This window comes from Coenobita brevimanus, chromosome 101 (assembly GCF_032717465.1).
Source record: "Coenobita brevimanus isolate Jiangsu-jjx chromosome 101, ASM3271746v2, whole genome shotgun sequence".
Taxonomy (NCBI): Eukaryota; Metazoa; Arthropoda; class Malacostraca; order Decapoda; family Coenobitidae; genus Coenobita; species Coenobita brevimanus.
In genome coordinates this window covers 52845313-52864836 of record NC_137054.1, presented here as the reverse complement: position 1 = coordinate 52864836, position 19524 = coordinate 52845313, and the positions used below count along the sequence as shown (strand labels likewise).

The window sequence follows — 19524 nt, the reverse complement described above, 5'->3', positions numbered from 1 at the left end:
CGTACACCCAGTGAACCATGACGTCACTACTCCATGTGGCAAAGTAGTGTGCGGGAAGACGACTCTCCCACCACTCCTCGACCTCGCACAGTGTGTGATTGCTCACACAAGTTCATAAATGTTAAAAAATACATGGCTTTTGAAACTACCTTTGCAAAATTGGTGATTTGCAAAGTTAAAATTCGCAGTGTTGAAGGATGTACTGTACCACTACACTAGGTGGGTGAATGAAGTGGGCGAGGCCCCATCGAAGCCACCTATTTATACCAGTGTAACTAATTTACTGTGGCATATTTGGCCGTGGAATTTTTTTTTTGAGCCTCGGGAGCAATCACTTGTGTTGCCACTGCCGGAAAATTTTTTCAAGATCTTGAAAAATGGACCCCAACCTTGAAAGCTTGAAAAAGAAAATTAAAAAGGTCAAAATCTTTAAAAAAATGCAAAATTTTCTAATTTTCTCATTAATTTCTTTTGTTTTTACCTTTTTTCCACTTGCGATATCACAAACTATATTAAGCAGAGAAAATCAGTCATATGACTGTACAGAACTAATTAATTTGATGATTTTGTGTTAAATAATGTAGATGTTTATTGCTACTATATTTTAAACTGGCTGCCAAACTACCAATCCTGACATCTACATGCTGCCAGTATAAGCACTCCCATTCCTTGCTGTGGTGTGTGGTGGCCCATGACTTCCACCATGCAACTTCTCTGTCATAGAGATGACCACGAAAAGAAAAACGCAAGAGTGGCAAGTGTGTGTTTAATGTTTTTCATAATTACCAGATACATTAGCAAAGCTGATATTGTTTTCAATGTGTGTGTGTGTGTGTGTGTGTGTGTGTGTGTGTGTGTGTGTGTGTGTGTGTGTTAGCACGATAACTTCGCAAATGCTCAAGATATCATCACAAAATTTTACAGGTATGTAGTTAGGAAAAAAAGCAATCATGAGTTCGAAATTGGTGAAAGTAGGTCAAGGTCTGTATTACTGTTACCATGATAACTTCGCAACCGCTCAAGATATCATCACAAAATATTACAGGTGTGTAACAGGGGTGAAAATCTACGAATATTGTTTTCAGTTTGTTTTTTGTGTCTGTGTGCCTGTTAGCACAATAACTTCGCAGCCGCTCAAGGTATCATCACAATATTTTACAAGTGTATAGTAGGGATGAAAATCTCCTACGAGTTAGAAATTAGTGAGAGTAGGTCAGCATCTGTGTGTCTGTTGCCAAGATAACTTCGAAACTGCTGAAGATATCACAGAATTTTAAAGGTGTGCAATAGGGATGAAAATCTCCTACGAATTCGAAATTGGTGAAGGTAGGTCAAGGTCATGGTCGTATTCCGAGCCGTGCTAGATATGCATCAGCTCGCGGCTGGTGTGATTCTTCCCTTGGCAGAGCCTCCAGTTGGCCTTTTTGCCATTTCAAGGGGGTCATAATGTTGGACAGTACTACTGAGTTGAGATTTAAGGTAATGGTATTGTACAAGTACTAGAGGGTAGAAGGGAAGTAGACAGCCACTCCAGTGAGCTCACATGTTCATTACAATATGTTGCCTCCACTGCCAGGTATTGTAATTATGTGTATTTTTATTTTTGGACGCTTGAACAGAATAATATATTGAGTTTGTTGCCTGTCTGACATCATGAATAAATAATGCAGAATTTGCTTATTTAGTCTTTTCTCACATTCATCTTGCTCTTCTGTTCATAAAGTACCCTTCAGAACAAATTTATATGATGTAGTAACTCGATCAGTGTTAAAACTGGATGGTCAGGTAAGTAACACTTTTAGAAATTCAAAAATTCACTTGGAAAATAATTTAAATCAATAGTCAGGAAGTACATATGCTGACTCTGTATGGCATCAGAGATTCAGTTAATGTATATTTTTATCATTTTTAATAATATATAGTACCTTGAAAATTTTTACCCTATCTTGAAAAATTTTACCCAAACATCTTGAAAAATATACTGATCATGGGTGGCAACGCCTACAGACAACAGATTTTCAAACCGTCGTCGTGTTTTTGTGTGGAATTTTGTCGTTTATGCGTTGTTTCCATGATGTTTAGCATTAATATGGATGATCATGTGTGTTCTGATGTCTAAATATGGCAGATTGACCTGAAATCAGTGCCAAAATTATGGGGGGTGCAGTACATTCAGTGGTGAATAGGTCGGGTGCTTTTTGGTTTTCAGAGTTTTTCTTTTCGTGGTTTTCTTGGTGTTTAGCATTACTTTGGATATTCCTATGTGTGTTTTGATGTCTAAATATTCCTGAATGACTGGAAAACACTGCTATATTAAGCATAGATACTGTACAAATAAGTTAGGTATAGGTTGGAGGTGGGTATAGGTAGGGTCTGGGTGTGGTAGGGGAATAGTGTTCATTATTCAGATGTTGCCACTATCCGGACATGCCTTTGGCTCTGTTATGTTCAGATAAATGCGGGATTACTGTATTTCATCCAGCCAACTGCATGTCTTTCCACATGTCGGTTCTCCAGTCCCATCATCTTCTGTGCCCCTTTCTTACACGTTCATTATCCACGTCCATCCACCTTCATCTTTGCCAACCATGCCTACTCCCAGCTTCAGGCTCCCATATGCCCTTTTCACCACTCTTATTTAGCTTCATCCATTCCCCCTGTATGACCAGACCATCTACACACATTAATTATCAGAATTTTTGACAGACTTCCTTAGTGTACTAAACATCTTCCATGAATCATATTACATCTTACCCTTTTCCTCTCAGTGCACTCCATGCACGTTCATCAGTAATACTCTTTTCCACTGCATTTACTCTTTGAATTTTTACTCTCTTGTCATACCAAAGTTTCACACTCATATGTTAATGAAGGGACAAACACACCTTCATGCAACCGTCTTGCAGCCACCACACTAAGACCTCTGTTTAGTATCAAGGCCATCCTAGCTTTATTCACCTTCCTTCCTTCCTTGTAATGCAGTGCTTTCACTTTCCTTTGCACATTTACCTCCCATCTCTTGGTGGTAGATAAGGGCATCCATCATCCACCCTATTGATTTAGTGTTGCCTACGATTACTTCATCCTTCGCCTTTATGATACCATTTCTGTATCTGCCTTCCTCTATTCCAGGTTTCTCCCATCCTTCCTGTCACTTTTCTTCTCATCTTTCCATTATAGGTAATTCTACACTGAGTAACAAGTGAAATGGTTTTCTGTAAACCAGGAAACCAATTACAGCACTGGTTGATACCATATAACCAGATAATGAGGTGATTTTGAGCCCACCATGGTGCCTCTGTTAACTGGGTGGGTGGACACAAATGTGGCATTCATCCAGGGAACCAAACCTCCACACTTCTATGCCTTGCTGTGGCGAGGTGCTGTCTGCCTCAAGGGAACATTAGGTCAGTGCACAGGATGGCCCTGCAGTAGTGACTGCTTGCCTGCAGTTGATGGGCCTGCTCAGTGAGACATACCAGGGTTAACAACAACAACAACCTCACTCCCTTTCTGGCACTGATGAGCTTACATATGGTGGTGATGTGCATCTTGGACAGAGCAGCTGCAACATCTGCCCAAGAGCCAGATCTCATATTTTCCATGCACCTCGTCGTGGGAAGGATCCCTGGTTCGACCCTGGTGAGGCACTGCCTGCTACAAAGTGGTGCTGGATCCGTACATGGTATATGTACTGTACATTTAGGATGGCTTCACAAAAGCAGTTACTTACCTGTGGTTTGTGAATCTGATTTGCCAGACAGACCAGGATTTAGTTACAACCTCTGTTTTCTGTTACATCACCTAGATCTTAAAGTCCCTCACTTATTTTCTCTCTCCATTCACCAGCTCATCATACTGAGAGTTAATTTTTTCTCTGAACAACTATTGGTTTATGCTTATCTGTTGGTGCTAAGAGTCTATTTTTCTATTGAAGTTCCCTTAATCCTGTTAGGGGTGGTCACAAATAAATCACCTTCATATTGCCCTGGTCTCTGCCATTTTCTGCCCTCCCTCCAACTCACACACTCTTTCTCTCATGTATCTTTTTGTTCCACCCCCCTATCTCATCCTTGGTCTCTTCCTCCTACATACATCTCTCAACTCCATTCCTCCATGTCATCCTTGGTCTTCTCTTCCTACATATATCTCTACACTTCATCTCTCCATCCCATCCTTCATCTCCCCCTCCTACTTTCCCCTTCTGCTCAGAGACTCAGAGATCTCAACAAAACTCTGGACTAGTCTGCAAAACTCCTGTTCACTAATACCAGGCAACACAGCATCATCTTCTTGCATGAGGCTTGAAATGCTCCATCCTTACCATTTATTGTCATACCCATCCATTCTCAGTAAGTCAAGTTTTAACTTCTTTTTTCATGACAGTCTATCTTCATTTTTTTTTTTCCCCTCCTGTCAGTAGGGTAGGGACCCAGGGCTAGGCTTCTAAAGCTAACTACACACACAGGTGTTTGGCATGATGATTATCGTATGTGGACTGGCATCAGTCTCAAGTGTCAAAGTCAAAACCCTACACACACACACTGATGATTTGTCGCTAATGCTTGGATTGAGGACAGGCATCAAGGCGCCAGTTGTCTGTGTGTGGAGGCATGAGAGCAGGAGAGTTCTCAGTTCCCCTAAGCAGAAGTGGCGATGGACAGTGCCTACACTCAAACGACTGGTGCAGACCGTCCCTACGTGCAGATGACTGGCACCAGTGATGCCAATCCTTCTTCTGCCTCACATGGAGTTATTACCAGACGTAATTCCATGAGGTGGAGTCATTCCGCCTGACGTCTGGACTCAAGGGCCCTCCACACGGTGAGGTTTGGCCTGTTGATGCCAGTCGTCATGAAGTCATCACGCCTATTGCCTGCATGTGTGACTAACATAAGTCCGCACATTTAAGGTGTGGGTGAACAGTTACTCTTCTCTGAGAGATATGTGAGACATGAACCTCAACCAACCCTTGGAGGTAAATCCTTTGGGCTTCCTCCAGTTGGAGCAACTCATCCCATCACACCACTTTGCATTTATTTGGTTTTATGATTACTACCCAGTCTAGTACAGTAAATGTTTTTTCTATGCAACAGGGTATCATTTTACCTGTCACTTAATGTAGAGTGACTCAGAGTTAGCACAACGGTGATTGAATGGAGAGTAAGTTCCCTAACCTAGCACCTTTCTCATTATCCTATTCATATTCATTGTACTGTATACCTATATTATTTGGCCATGGGGACATCACACAGCCTGGCATACTCTAGTACTGATATTGAGCCACTCACTAAAAACCCTTTACAGCATTCAACAGTTTTTCATTCATGCTGTACGTATGTAAAAGCTCGCATAATCCTTCTGTATTCACTTTTCATCCCTTTTTTTTTTTTTTTTTCATCCACCCAGAAATGCCATAAATTCCATATAGGCCTTTTCCTGTGTTTTCTCCATTCTGTTTTACTACAAATATTTGATGCACACATTCTCATCCACTCCTAAAGCCACCCATTTCTTTGTTCACCAGGCATTTTGATATACTGTACTGTATTCCTAATATATGTACAGTTGCGGCCAGGTGTTCCTTCCCACCCTGCTATATCAAGCCTGTAGGTATAACAGTGTCGTACACATACCATTAATGTATGCAGTACTGTGCTGGCTGCTAGCAGGCGCTTTGCAGTCATATTATGTCGGCATTATATTCCGAGATTGTGTGTGACAGTGCCTTAGTTACAGGTTAGAGATACCAGGGTGGGAAGGAAAACCTGGCCGCAACTGTACCTCCGTATACTGTACGTTTCCTTAAACACTTGGTAGACTTTTACCACAACTTTCTTTGATCACTGTCACCTGTTGTTGCTGTTGTAGGTGTTATTGTTTTTGTTGCTGTTGTTGCCACTTCTGCTGTAGTGGTCTCAGGCTCATCTGGACATAAACCCTTTAAACTGCCAGAAACTAACCACTTTAGCTGGCTTCTTCCTGAAATATTTGCAGTTATGTTGAAGGATTGTCATTGCAACAGAGAGGTGCATGAAGTAAGTAAGTGTATTAATTGTATTATGATGGGGCAGGATTTCTATAAGGGCATATTAGTTTATTTGTGAGTTGTATTTTATATTTTTACTGGAGCATGAAGTATGATGACCAGATTGTACCATGGCTAGGTACACTTATGTCTCTCTGGGAAGGGCAGTCTCAGAGGAATGAATGTCTGATAGGAGTTCATGAAGAATGACTCTGTGGGGCCATGTTTTTATGTGCAGTACAGTTGCACACAATGCTAGAATTGTGTCCGTAACACCTGTCATGTTGCAAGTTTTTTTTTTAGTATAAATAAAAGAACTTATGGAAATACCATAATTAATTGCATCCCAACGTCAAGCTCAGAGTCCCGCTTTGACCCTTCAACCCTTATCATTATTCCCTATAACCACACTCCAAATACCAAAAATGCTACTAAACAGCATTTTAAAGTGCCCATTCAATGTCTGCAACCAGATTAAATGGAAAAAGTTTCTCTCCACATGTGAGTCTTTCTCCCAGACCCACCTGGCCACCACAATGCTTGTGTCATACATCCATTCACAGGCTAGCTCACACCATAGCAGCAGTGAAACAGCTGAAGCTAACCTCCTAAAACAATAAACATTTCAGTCAATCAGCAAGTGACTACTATATTCTTGTTCAAAAATAATGAAAAGCTCATGACTATAAACACAGGCTGAACATCTATCTGTGTTAGGTGGGGGTTGGGTGGAAGGATGCTTCGCTACAACCAGGTGCTGTATTTTTTAAACCTCATTGAACTGAAATCAGTCACAGTGAAATTAGAGTTAATATTAAATCAAAAATTTTATAATACATGTACAAATCAAATGGTCTGAAATATTAGTTAAGTGATATGAAGACCTGTTAATCATGTGAATTGGTTTCTTTCCCAATCTCATCACAGCCATTCCAGGTGCTTGTTTTTGTTCTTTACACACACACTTATGAAGTACCTTGACAGATACCAGGACAAAAATAGATGGTTAGAAGTGTTAAATCACCAGTTATTAGGAATATAGGTGGAAATGGTCACTCTCTGAAAAAATCGAACAAAAAAGTGATATGAGTTTTCGTAAACAACTGATGCCACACCACACCTGGAGGTTGATTGCATGATTTTTTTTCCCCCTTTCTTGGACAATTCATATTGCATCTGTGTTGAGTTTGTCATGTGTTTCTTAGCTAACTACAAGCAAGAGTTGCATAATATTGGGGTTGGGGGGGCAGAGAGGATGATCATGTGCTTGCTCATTGAGGCCTGATTGGATGGGTTTTACTTTTACTGCTGAAATTTGCATTCTGTCCTATGAATTACCCTAATCACTTTTTTTCCAGGGATCTTTAAGTCATACGTTCATTTGAATGTTTTGTGCTGTAAACATGATGCGTTGTATCTGACTGTACTGTGTATATTTCTTAAAATGTAATATTAAGTGGAAGTGGAGGAGGGATGTTTTTGAGTCATTTTGTGTAATGTTGGGAAGTTATTTTTTGCTTCTTTGTCGTGGTAGTGGGGATGCAACATGAAGTTGCATGGATGAGATGGATCCTGTGTTGGAGTAGTGAATTATGTGTGGTGCCTCTTGTGTTCTTGGGGTCTTTGAAATGGAGAAGTTTTGTTTCTTGGTGTAAGTGATCTAGATTTGTGGTTTATGTGTTTCGTGTTATTATTCGTAATTGTTCTTGTGTATTGTGCTCTTTGTACGTCATGTCAGTATTGTTACTGAAGGAGTTGGGGGTTTGTAGCTCATTGAAGGAAAGGCTAAAGAGAGAATGAAAAGGTTGAACTCTGTGGAACACTACTGGGTGGTATTCTCCACCTGGGGCTTTGGTTTTGATGCTGTACTTGAGCTTCGTGTCTGAAAGGAAATTAGCTTGCCATGTTTGTATTGATAATTCTCTTTATCAGCATACTGTTTATCATGGTACAGTATCAAAAGCTTTGTTTATGATTTGTCTCTTGACACTGGTGTGGTTTTTAATGAGGGTTGTTTTATGTAGAAACTATATTCGTTCAGTTTAGAATAATAACAGTGATATGATAGTTATGGTGCTGCTGCTGCTGATTTTTTCCCATCTGAGGATGGGATGTGGACAAGGAAGGAGAAAGCATGAAATAGAGAGACGTATCAATAACTTGTCCAGTGTAATGGGCCAGACACTCATCCTTACTTCATTTCCAACTCCTAAAATCCTGACTCCCTCATTTGCACATTTAAAAAAAAATAGATGTGCTTCACATTGTGTGCCAGATAGTGAATCCTTTGACCGTCGGTAATAAAAAAGTGGGTGACAGACAGTTGTCAGATAGAGTTGAAAGCTGACTGAAGTGAATCCCTGACTCAGGAACATGAACTATTGTATATCCTCACTATGAGGAACCTCAAAGATAACAACAGTACTGGTAAATTTTTAAAATAAAAAGTGGAGTGAAAATACAGTATTAAACTGAAATCAAATGAAATTGATGAATTTTTATTTTGTTTTGACGAGTTGAATTGGAATTGATGATAAAAGAGTTGACTCCATCCTTGCTGAATACACTGTAGCTTTAAGTACAGGAATGGAATTATTATCATTATTATTATTTTTTTTTTTTTTTAAATAAATAATAACCATATGTTCATAACCAAAACTTTAATGTGCAAAGCAGATCTGACCAATATGATGATAAAAATTTTCCAACAGGTGAAGCTGTGGGTGTTTCCAGAAGGCACACGAAGCATGAGTGATGAGATGCTGCCATTTAAGAAAGGTGCCTTCCATTTGGCTGTTGAAGGCCAGCTACCCATCCTTCCCATTGTTTACTCCTCATACAGGGGATTTCTCAGTCATCCTTGTAAAATATTCAATCCAGGTATAGTGTCTGTTTTCCTGTAAAGGCAGCAGCTATCAATCTAACTACAATAAAACCTGAGTAATCAGGACTAATTGGGGGTGAAAGCCAGTCCATATTAACTAATTTTTCCAGATAAACCAGACAGCTGTGGGCCTCATTAACAAAGACTTAAACATCCTAAAGTACAGCTCTGTCAATTTTTTTTTTTTCCCCTCTCTTTTGGCCATAGTAGAATGTGGGTACAGTAATACCCCTATATACGATACCCCTAGATGCAATGCCCTGGCTTAACAGTGGGGGTAGAAATACCTAATACCCCTATATACGATGCCCCTAGATGCAATGTCCTGGCATAACAATGGGGGTAGAAATACCATCATACTCTGCCTAAAGATGGCCAAACTCCATATTAACGTTGGATTTTTTTTTTTTTTTTAATACCGATTTTGATATTTTAGACTAAAATTGTGTATTTAGGTTGATGTATAAACAGTTTTTAGACTTAATGTGTTTTAGCCATAGGCGTGGTGAACATTGTCATTTTGGGGTACAGTTTACGAAGTTTGATTTTTTCCAGAATTATATTTGATGATTTTCATATTTGATTTGTTGGTTTTAGTAAGTTATTCACAGGTGTTAGGTTTAGGTTAGCATCTTTTACAGCTGTTAGGCCATTTAGATTGGCTTTAAACTTGTTTTTGGCCATATTAGGGTGGGTTTCGCACTTGGTTGCAGGGGAAACCTATCTATCTATCTATAGCCCGATGCCCTAATCCCACAGAGGGTGGCCACAGGCAAAACACCTCCAAGTCGCTCTGTCACCTACCATTTGACTGCCCTCCCCCTAACTTATGTCCCCCCCTCCCCCTAACTCATGTCCCCCTCCCCCTAACTCATGTCCCCCCTCCCTCATATACCTCTCAACTCCATCCCTCCACCTCTTCCTTGGTCTCTCCCTCCCTCTCAAACCCTCCACTTCACTTACATACACCCTCTAATCAGTCATTCATTCTCCATTCTCTCCACATGTCTGAACCACTTCAGTGTATTTCTCCTAATTTTCTCAATCACATCCACATTTACCTCACAAAGTTCTTTCACTTCTTCATTCGTCAGCCTGTCCCTCCATGTCATTCCACAAGTTCCTCTCAGAAAACTCATTTCCACTGCTCTCATTCTTGACTTGTTCCCCTCGAGCAAAGTCCATGCCTCGTTTCCATACATTAGGGTAGGGATCACAATACTGTCATGCATTGACTGCTGAACTTCCATACTCACCTCCCTATTTCTCTATCACTTCATCCCCAAAACTTCCATCCTTACTCATCACACTACCCAAGTACTTGAATGCACTCACATTCTCCATATCCTCACCATCCAACCCAAGGCTGAAAATACATCCCATTACCTTACATTTTAAATCTACTCTGATACACGATACCCTGCCTAACGATGAGTTTTATGTAACAAATTGCTTCGTTAAACTGGGGTATACCTGTAATTTGAAAAGTAGAAGGGGTGGGGGGAGTGATGGAGACTGAGTAACAGGTGGGTGGATGTGTGCTTCCTACAGGGAGGTAGTTCAGGGGAGGGTCATCTAGGATGGTTGTTAGGATGGACTGTAGGGTGTAAGCTATTTTGACAAGGAAATGTAAGCTGATGTATGGTGTGAGCATGCTGGTCAATAAGAAATGGGTGGAGTGTGTCATGAATGTAATGAGAGTACTGTAATTGGAATGATTATAGCTGTGAAAATATTTGGTAACTCATGATTGCACTTATATCAGGGCATGCTCCACAGGTTGGCTTGGATGATGAAGAGATTCTGGAATGACTTGATTTGTGTAGTTGGTGGTATGGAGTAGGATGAGGTTGTAGTTTTGGGTGGGGATTTAAATTGTCATGTGGGTGAAGCAGCTGAAGGATATGAAGAGGTGCATGGAGGATGTGCATATAGCACAAAGAATGCTGAACGGGAAAGGGTACTAGAGTTTAAGAAGGCAATGACCATGATTGTGTGCAACACATATTTTGGGAAAAGAGAGAGTAGGTTGATTAGTCAGGCTGAATATTTTCTGGTTAGGAGGCCTGATAGGATGTTGATGAGAGATTTTAAAGTTCTGGGGTGCTAAGAGTGTGTGCAGCAACAAAGATGACTGATACGTAGCATGGTGCTGAAGGAGCAAGTAGGGAAGAAGAGGACTTATGCATCCAGGAGGGAAATTTGGAAGCAGTAAGGGATCCCTTCTGTAACAAGATGAAAAGAGTGGTGGCTGAACAGGGAGCAGTGGACAGAAGTGTGAATGAGCAGTACAGAGCTTTCAAGAACAATCCCTTGAGAGATACTGATTCTGTGTGTGAATGGACAAGGGGCCCACCAAGTCATATGGTAATTTGGTGGTGGGATGAGGGTTTAGAAGCAGGGATTAAGGACAAAAGATAGCTTTCCTGGGAGTGGAAATGGGATGGTAACAAAGAGGAATATTTGGCTGTGAAGCATGGGGTCAAAAAGGAGGTATATAGGGCATAATCTGAGTCTTAAGAGACATCTACTGGATAACCTAAATAGTGCCAAAAGCAAAAATTTTGGTATTCAAGGTGGCAAATCAGATGGAGGGAAAACAGGGATGTCACAGGTGAGCAGTGTATGAAGAATGATTAAGGAAAGGTAATGGTGGACAGTGAAGATATTAAAAACACTCGGAGAGAGCATTATTGCCAGTTTCTGAATGAGCAGTTTGATTGAAACAGAAGGTTTGGAGTCCGTGGATCCAGTGTTTGACCCTTGGCCTTTGATTGATGCAGCTCCTGCAAGAAATAGGCAGGGTGCAGGTGGGGAAGGCAGTGGGGTGTGTCGGGTTAATTGCTGAAATGATGAAGGTGTCAGGAGATATAGGAGTGGGTTTAGTTACTGATATGATAAATTTGATTTTATTGTTGTGGTAAGTGGGGGCACTCACCATCCACTCACTCAATGTAGTGCTGCTCTCGGGTGTCTGCCCTTTCCTCTCCTCCATCCTTCTTTCCTTCCATCTTCTTCTGTCGTGCTTCCCTTCAGTCTTTCATCTGGTTCTGCCTATGGGTGACTTTACACTCCCTCTTTTTGTTTCTTTCCTTCCTTCTTTCCTCTTCTTTCTGCCTGTGGGTGACTCTACACTGAGTGACAAGCTGAGTGGTTTCCTGTACACCAGGAAACTATTTACTACGCTGGGTGGTAACCATGTAACCAAATTTTGGGGTCTGGTGGTTTAGTGGGTAATTACAGCACTCCAGCTCGGATTGAGCCAGCGAAGGTTTACATCCAGGGGGTGGTTGAAGTGTATTGCTTTTGTAATGCCACTCAGGGATGAATGGGGCTGGTCACTCTCTTCTTAAATGTCAGGACTGGCTTGCCTAACCCTGGGCTCCTATGCTTCTCGTGGGGCAACGTAGGATTGGACAAAGAATGAATGAATGAACGATTATTTATGTGTTTGTGCCGTCCCAGATAAATGACTGAAGAGTTTGACTGTAAATGTGTGTAAGGGAAAGGGTGATGTACTGGAAATGGGAAATTATTGAAACAAAACTTTTGGATCAGATAATGAAGGAAATTGAGGGAATCCTCTGAATGATAAGGGAAAGAGTGAATATAAATGAAATGCAATTTGGGTTTATGTCAAGCAAGAGATCCACTGATTTCATATTCATTGTCTGCCAGCTTCAGGAAAAAAATGCTAGAAAGAATAGGGAGTTATACTTTGTTTCCATTGATTTGGTGAAGGTATTTGACAGAGCCCCTAGGGGTGTGTTAAGTGGGCAGTGAGAAAGCATGGGCTTGAGGAGTGGCTAATTAGATTGGTCATGGTCATGTATGTGGGTGCTTACACCCAGATGGGAGTGAATGGAGATATGAGTGATGAGTTTGCCATGAATGTTGGCATGCAACAGGGGTCAGTCTTGAGCCCTGTACTGTTTGCCATGGTGCCTGAAGTTCTTGCACGTGGCTTAGAAACTGACTTCCATAGTACAGTAGATGTATGTTCATGGCCTAGTGTTGATTTTAGAGAATGAGAGATAGGTGTAGGAAGAATTTAGGAAGTGGGGAGAAGGAATGGGGCACAGTGGTTTGAGAGTAATTGCAGATAAAACAAAAGTGATAATATTTAGGGCTAGTGGCAGTACTGCCTAAGTAGAGGGAGTGTAGCCTTGTTCAGTTTGCCACAAGGGTGTGGGAAGTAACTCCATCTTGTGCAGTGTTTGTGATAAGCGGGTGCATAAGAAATGTAATGGTATTAGAGGTAGATTTTGAAATAGGTCTGATTTTGCATGTATGGTGTCTCAGGGAGAGCATGTGGAGATTGAGAGGTGTGAAAGGATTGAATGTCGTGCTGGAAAGTCACGTGAGAGTGTGGAGGAATTTTGTTATTTGGGGGATATGTTATGTGGTGAAGGTGGAGCTGGTGCAAGCTGTTTGGCTAGGGTAAGGAGTAGTCGGAGGAAGTTCAGAGAGCTGTTGCATCTCAACTTTGAGAGGGCTCTTCCTCTGTACTAATGGATCCTCATATGCAGCATGTGTTAGGTGTGTATGCTGTATGGTAGTGAGACCAGGGCAATAAAGGAGGAGGACATTCTTAGGCTAGGTCAGATGAAAATGACAGTGATTAGATGAACGTATTGTGTTTCCTTGAATGTTAGGCCTGGTGGGTTAGGATAGGAATTGAAGAGTTGAGAAGAAGGATGGGACTTGAATGTATTGGTGTTGTAAGGAGTTGATGCGGATGGTTTGGCATGTTGAGAGGATGGAGGATGGCAATTAGCCATGGAAGATGAGAGATTTGAATGTTTTGGGTAGGGTTGCGAGAGGAAGACAAAAAAGACCTGAAATGAGGTCATACAGTGTGATCTCAGTGATAAGGGACTGAAGAGGGAAGCAGCCAAAGATTAAGCAGCATGGAGAGCCACCACGAGGTGACCAAGGCCTATGCATGCAAGCTTGTTGGAGTCTTTTTTTAATGATCTATCTGTGTATCTATCTATAGTCAGTTGCATTAATCCTGGAAGAGGTGGCCAGAAACAAATCGCCTCCATGCCTCCCTGTCTCCTGCCATTTTACTGTCCTCCCCCCAGTTCACCCCATCTCTCATATACCTCTCCACTCCATCCCTCTGTCTCATCCTTGGTCTCCCCCTCTCCCAGATACACTCTCCACGTTAGACTCTCATTTTCCATCCTCTCCATGTGGCCAAACCACCACAATGTATTTTTCCTATCGCTTTCTATCACATCCACATCCACTCCACAATGCTCCTTTGTTTCCTCTTTTGTCAGTCTGTTTCTCCATGTAACTCCTCATGTTCCTCTCAAATAACTCATTTCCACTGCACTTACTCCTGACTTTTGTCTTTCCAACTAGGTCCAAGCTTTGCTTCCAAATGGAAGCGTTGGTGTCACTACTATCATGCAGCGGCAATTTTACTTCCATGCCCACTTCTCTATTTCTTATCAATGCTTTCACAGAACCAACAGCCTTTCTTTTCTGTTGTACCCTGTCAAGCACGTCATCCTCTAATCTTCCATTCTTATTCATCACACTACCCTAGAACTTAAATGCACTCACATTTTCCATTTCCTCATCACAGTAGTTTAATGTAATGCACAGTTAACACCACTGTCATAATTCTGAAAAATATACAATACGGAGAGTCAAGAAGTTATTAATACAACAATTATATGCATATGGCAGAACTGGGCTTTAGCTTGAGCCAGCCACAGGCATGCTTCATCTCAAGAATTTTGGCGTGTACGTAATTACGGTTTTCCTCCTTCTTCACTTTATATTGTTAATATAATGAAAATTTTGACTTTGTGGTGTTTGTTATGTATTTTAGGAAAACCAGAGGCATGGAAAAACCTTAAAGTACAGTACCACAGTTTAGACTTTCTAAGCATTTCATGGTATCCTGCTTGTTCTAGAGTTCATATGTGTGCTTTTGTGACTATATTTGTCTTGTGACTTGTGACCATTGATCTTGTGCATAAATACAGGCACTCCTGAATGTACTTGTAGTAAAAACTCCCAGATCCAAACATTCAGTTTCCAAAAACCTCTACTTTACAAAATATTTTTTCATGCTATACAGTTATCTCTTGGTTATCACACGTTTGGGTATAGCGATTTTGATTAAAGCTTTGAGATAAAAATCAATGCCTGTGTCATCACCATGCAACTTGCAGTTCGAGCACGTCATTTATTGTGCACCCGAGCTGGGCCACATCCAAGCCCGAGACTCACAAACATACACACATGCCCTAATCCAGTGCATCAGGCCATTAAATCATCCAATAGCTCATCCTGTTACAGTTCATCAGGCCATTACATCATCCAATGTTGCTAGATAGCCCAGGTTAATAGAATGTATAAAAAATCAACCCCCCCAAGCCACTAAGCCCCCTTGCAGAGTACAGCCTGTACTGTGCTGTACAGTATTATCATTAAATTTCCCACCAACTTGTAAACTTTATAAATGCTTCAATAGTTAAGTGTTAATAAACAGGTAATCACATATAATTTATGATTATTTGGGGGGTAATACAGACTCTTTTGCAACCAACCAGAATACCAGATAATCCTGATCATAATCCCCATCTCTTGGATCTATTCCTGACAGATAATCCAGATCAGTACAGGATAGAAGTACTGTCACCACTTGGATCCTCTGACCACAATCTTATCAAAGCCTTATTAGTTAGACCCCCCCCCCTCCCAAACCTTCCTGTTTTGAATCTGTCAGGGTGACCCGATGGCACTTTGATCGGTCAAACTGGGATGGATTTAGAAATTATCTTGCTGACATTCCATGGCAGTCTTTCTTCTCTAATGATGTCAGTTCTACCCAGTCCCACATTAATGACTTAGTACTAGCTGGTACGAATTTATTCATACCAAGTCATCATTTCACTAATAGATTGAACTCTCCAAAGTGGTTTGATAGCATCTGTGCCAGAGCAATGACCCAAAGTCATTAGCATATAACTCTTTCCTAAAATCAAAAACATCTGAATCCTCTGTCAATTTAAAAATGCTAGAAACCATGCAAAAGCTGTAATAAATCTTGCTAAATCAAACTTTCTTCAAAATCAAGCATCAAAACTGCTTAACCCCTCCGTGGCCAAAGACCTGGAATTTTCCATGCACACCAAGCCGACGCCGGGGCCATTTTTGGAAGGTTTGAAAACTGATTTTTTTTTTTATGCCATATTGAAGAGAAAGTTCAGATGCACCTAACAGTGCAAATCCCAGCTTCCTAGACGCATTTTGTGGCTTGCAATGGAGCACGGAAGTTGCAGAAATATCGGCAACCGATATCCGCTGCCCAGGGGCGCGCTGCAATGCAGCTAGGCAGGTGTTGTTGTTTTTTTGTTTACCTCCCAAAACAATGGGAATGGTGCTGAAATGTTGCACATATATGAGATATGATGATATGGAATGATTTCACTACATACTGTAATATGTCAAGAATGGCTAGATAAAAAATTGCTATGAATATTTTTTCACCTTTTTGATATAAAATATGTTTATGGCAGTTTCGAGTTATTTCTTACGTCATCGTTGTGCCCATGCTTGGAAAAGGGAGCAAAAGGGTTGAATTTTCAGTCCTAAATGAGAAAATTGCACATCCTCCGAGGCTAGTCTCTGCCACAGGAGAACAAAGTGGAGGATCAGATCTGATTAGCAATACGGAAGTTGAGTCGCAACTTTGAGCTCCCACACCACGAGCATGGCTAAATATAGAATCGTAATGCAGTTTCAGAACTAAGAATAAGTCTAATTATTACGAATACAGAGACAAAGCAGAAATAAATACGTTTACAGACAAGGGAAAATGTATTTTTTCCATATTAACGTGTTCATCTTTCACTGTCATTTTACGTTCATCTTTATCATTTTACCTTGTTATTTTCGCAACATATATTGTGGTCTCGTAAACAGGGTTGTTCTGTATGTTTTGCAAGGGAGGAAAAAGATTGTATTTTCTGTCTGGGTCGAGATAATGGGTGTAACCATGTGTTTTTAGGCATGGCCATGAGCGAGAAAATCATACATCTGCTCGTCATGACAGCAGGTGGTGAACTGACATATGATATGTGAGAGGGTGAAGTCAAGGTCGGTCTCATGTCCCAAATTTTCATTCACTTCCTGAAAATTTTCACAGTTTTCTACAAGTTGCACTGCTTCTAATGATCCAAACCATCACAGCAAACCTGAATAAATAGGTAAAGATACCAAGACAAAAATGTATTTTTCACTTATTATCACATCTTTTTTGTTTGTGCCTGTATTACTTCATAATCTTAAACAGGTGGTTGTGTGTGTTTTGCAAGAAAGGCCAAAGATATGTTCTGCCTGGGTCGAGATAATGGGTGTAGTTGTGCTTGATTAGGCATGGCCAGGAGCGAAAAAATAAAAAATCCACTCATCACGGCAGCAGGCTCTGAACTGTTTGATGGGGTGTATAGGAGTGTAGTGTAGGTCAAGGTGAAGATGTTCAGAACGTTCGTTCACTTCCCCAAAATTTTTGCTGTTTTTTATAGCCTGCTCTCAGACGACGCCTGCAGCCATTTATCGGCTAAACGTCATTCGACGCCGGCGGCCACAGAGGGGTTAACAACCCTTAATGACAATAGAATATTCTGGTCAGCTCTCAGTTCTTTGCATAATAACGTTAACAAGTCATCATCCATTCCCCCACTAAAATCTTCAGATGGCAGCGTTACAAATGACCCGTTTGGGAAAGCAAATATATTTGGCAGTACATTTACCAAAAATTCTATGGTAGAGGAAGTCAGCCAGAACGTCCAAGTACTTGAACTTGACTGTCCTGAAATTGTTCCTCTTACAATACAGACTAGATATGTAGAATCCATCCTAGACAGTTTGCCAACCAACAAAGCTCAAGGCCCAGATGGAATTCCTCCAGTTGTTTGGAAAATTTGTTCCCCAGAACTTGCCTCCTTTCTAGCTAAATGATTCAGACTATGCATATGTACTTCTTCATTCCCTAATTCATGGAGAGAAGCCTGTATCCACCCAGTTCCAGAGAAAGGAAGTTCCTCTGACCCCACTGATTACAGACCAATAGCTATCACATCTCTTGGTAAAGTACACTCAATCCTCGAGTACCGCGGGCAATAGAGACTGGACAAGGACCGTGGTACCCAAATCCGCGTCACTCAGACAATATGTTTGTGTGTATAATGGTACAATGTGTTCTGGCGACTTTTTATAACTCACTTTTACCCCTTTTTACAACCTAACTCTACGTAAATTAACCCTTACTTGCACCCACCATCATGTAAAACAATGAGACGTAACTATTGTTATTTTAAAAATCAGTGGCATTAAAAATAGCATTAACAAAGCAGAAGTTGGGCTGGGTACCCTTTAATTGATACGTAGCTCCGTGGTATTTTCCTCCCTCTCCTCAACCCCATTGTTGTTGTCAAAGTTTCGCCATCTCTTGTATCATGTGACCTTTAGGAGAGACCTTAGGCCATGTGGTTAGATGAAAATTCATGGGTTTGACGGCTTTAGGGGACGAAACAGAACAAAAATGTGTGCTAACCAGAAAAAAAAATTACATTCATCCTTGTGTTCTCTTGAGTTAGCGTTCCGTTTCACATTCTTCATTTGATATCGCGCCTCCCTACAGTTTTACAGACTAAGCATATGGCTAAACTGCTCAGTCAGTCCAAAATGTGTTGGGAAAAGCGATATCGAACGAAGAATGTGAAACTGAATGCTAACACAAGAACACATGGATGAAAGAGTACTTTTTTTTTTTTTTTTTTTTTTTTTGCAAACATTTTTGTTCCATTTCGTCCTCTAAAACTGCCAGACCCATAAATTTTAGTCTAACCATACGGCCTAACGTTTCTCCCGAAGGCCACAAGATACGAGGAGGCGAAACTTTGATAACATTATCGGTGGGGGGTGGGGAGTGAGTGCCGGGAAGCTACAAATCAACATAAGGGTACCTAGCCCAACATTTTTGTTAATGCTTTTTCTAATATCATTGGTGATCTTAATTACAATGATTATATCACTGTTTTACCTGATGGTGCATATAAGTGGGGGTAATTTACGTGGGGTAAGGTGGTAAGGAGTAAAAATGACAATTTCTCTGACACTCCACATAATGCCCTATAGGCCTAAGCTTCTCAGTCAGCTTCAGGACAAATATAAACTTTCATTGCTACAAGGTTCGCATCACTTCCTTCGCACGATCTTTATCTTCTCCTGGTCCTTCCAAATCATTATGATGGTGCTTTCATGTTCTCCACACTTTTTTGCCATTTCGGTAAACGTACGCTTTACTTACAGCAGGAGAAAGACCATACCAATTCAATTCACATTCCTCCAGTTTGTTTTCGGTGTTTTTCTGACTATTTTAAGGGTGATAAATTACAACTTCTTGCAGAAAAACTTCCCACATTTTATCATCACGTTCCTTAAGCCGTACCTATGATTGTCTTGACGTACTCAAAGGTGGTTTTCGTCTCCCAATTTTCCAACTGGATGCTAGGTTAGATAAGGTTAAATTATTAGGTATAGTTAGGCTAGGTTAGGTATAGTTAGGCTAGGTTAGGTCAAT

At 40.8% G+C, this 19524-nt stretch overlaps 1 protein-coding gene across 1 annotated transcript in view; it reads left to right on the top strand.

Moving 5' to 3' along the window:
* The first annotated feature begins 4656 nt into the window (after positions 1-4656).
* Positions 4657-19524, top strand: part of LOC145415035 (1-acyl-sn-glycerol-3-phosphate acyltransferase alpha-like) — an 85118-nt gene continuing 70250 nt past the window's right edge. The window contains exons 1-2 of the mRNA XM_080284453.1: positions 4657-4752; positions 8740-8908. Of these exons, the coding sequence (XP_080140579.1) occupies positions 4657-4752; positions 8740-8908 (265 nt within the window). The remainder of the gene's footprint in view (positions 4753-8739; positions 8909-19524) is intronic.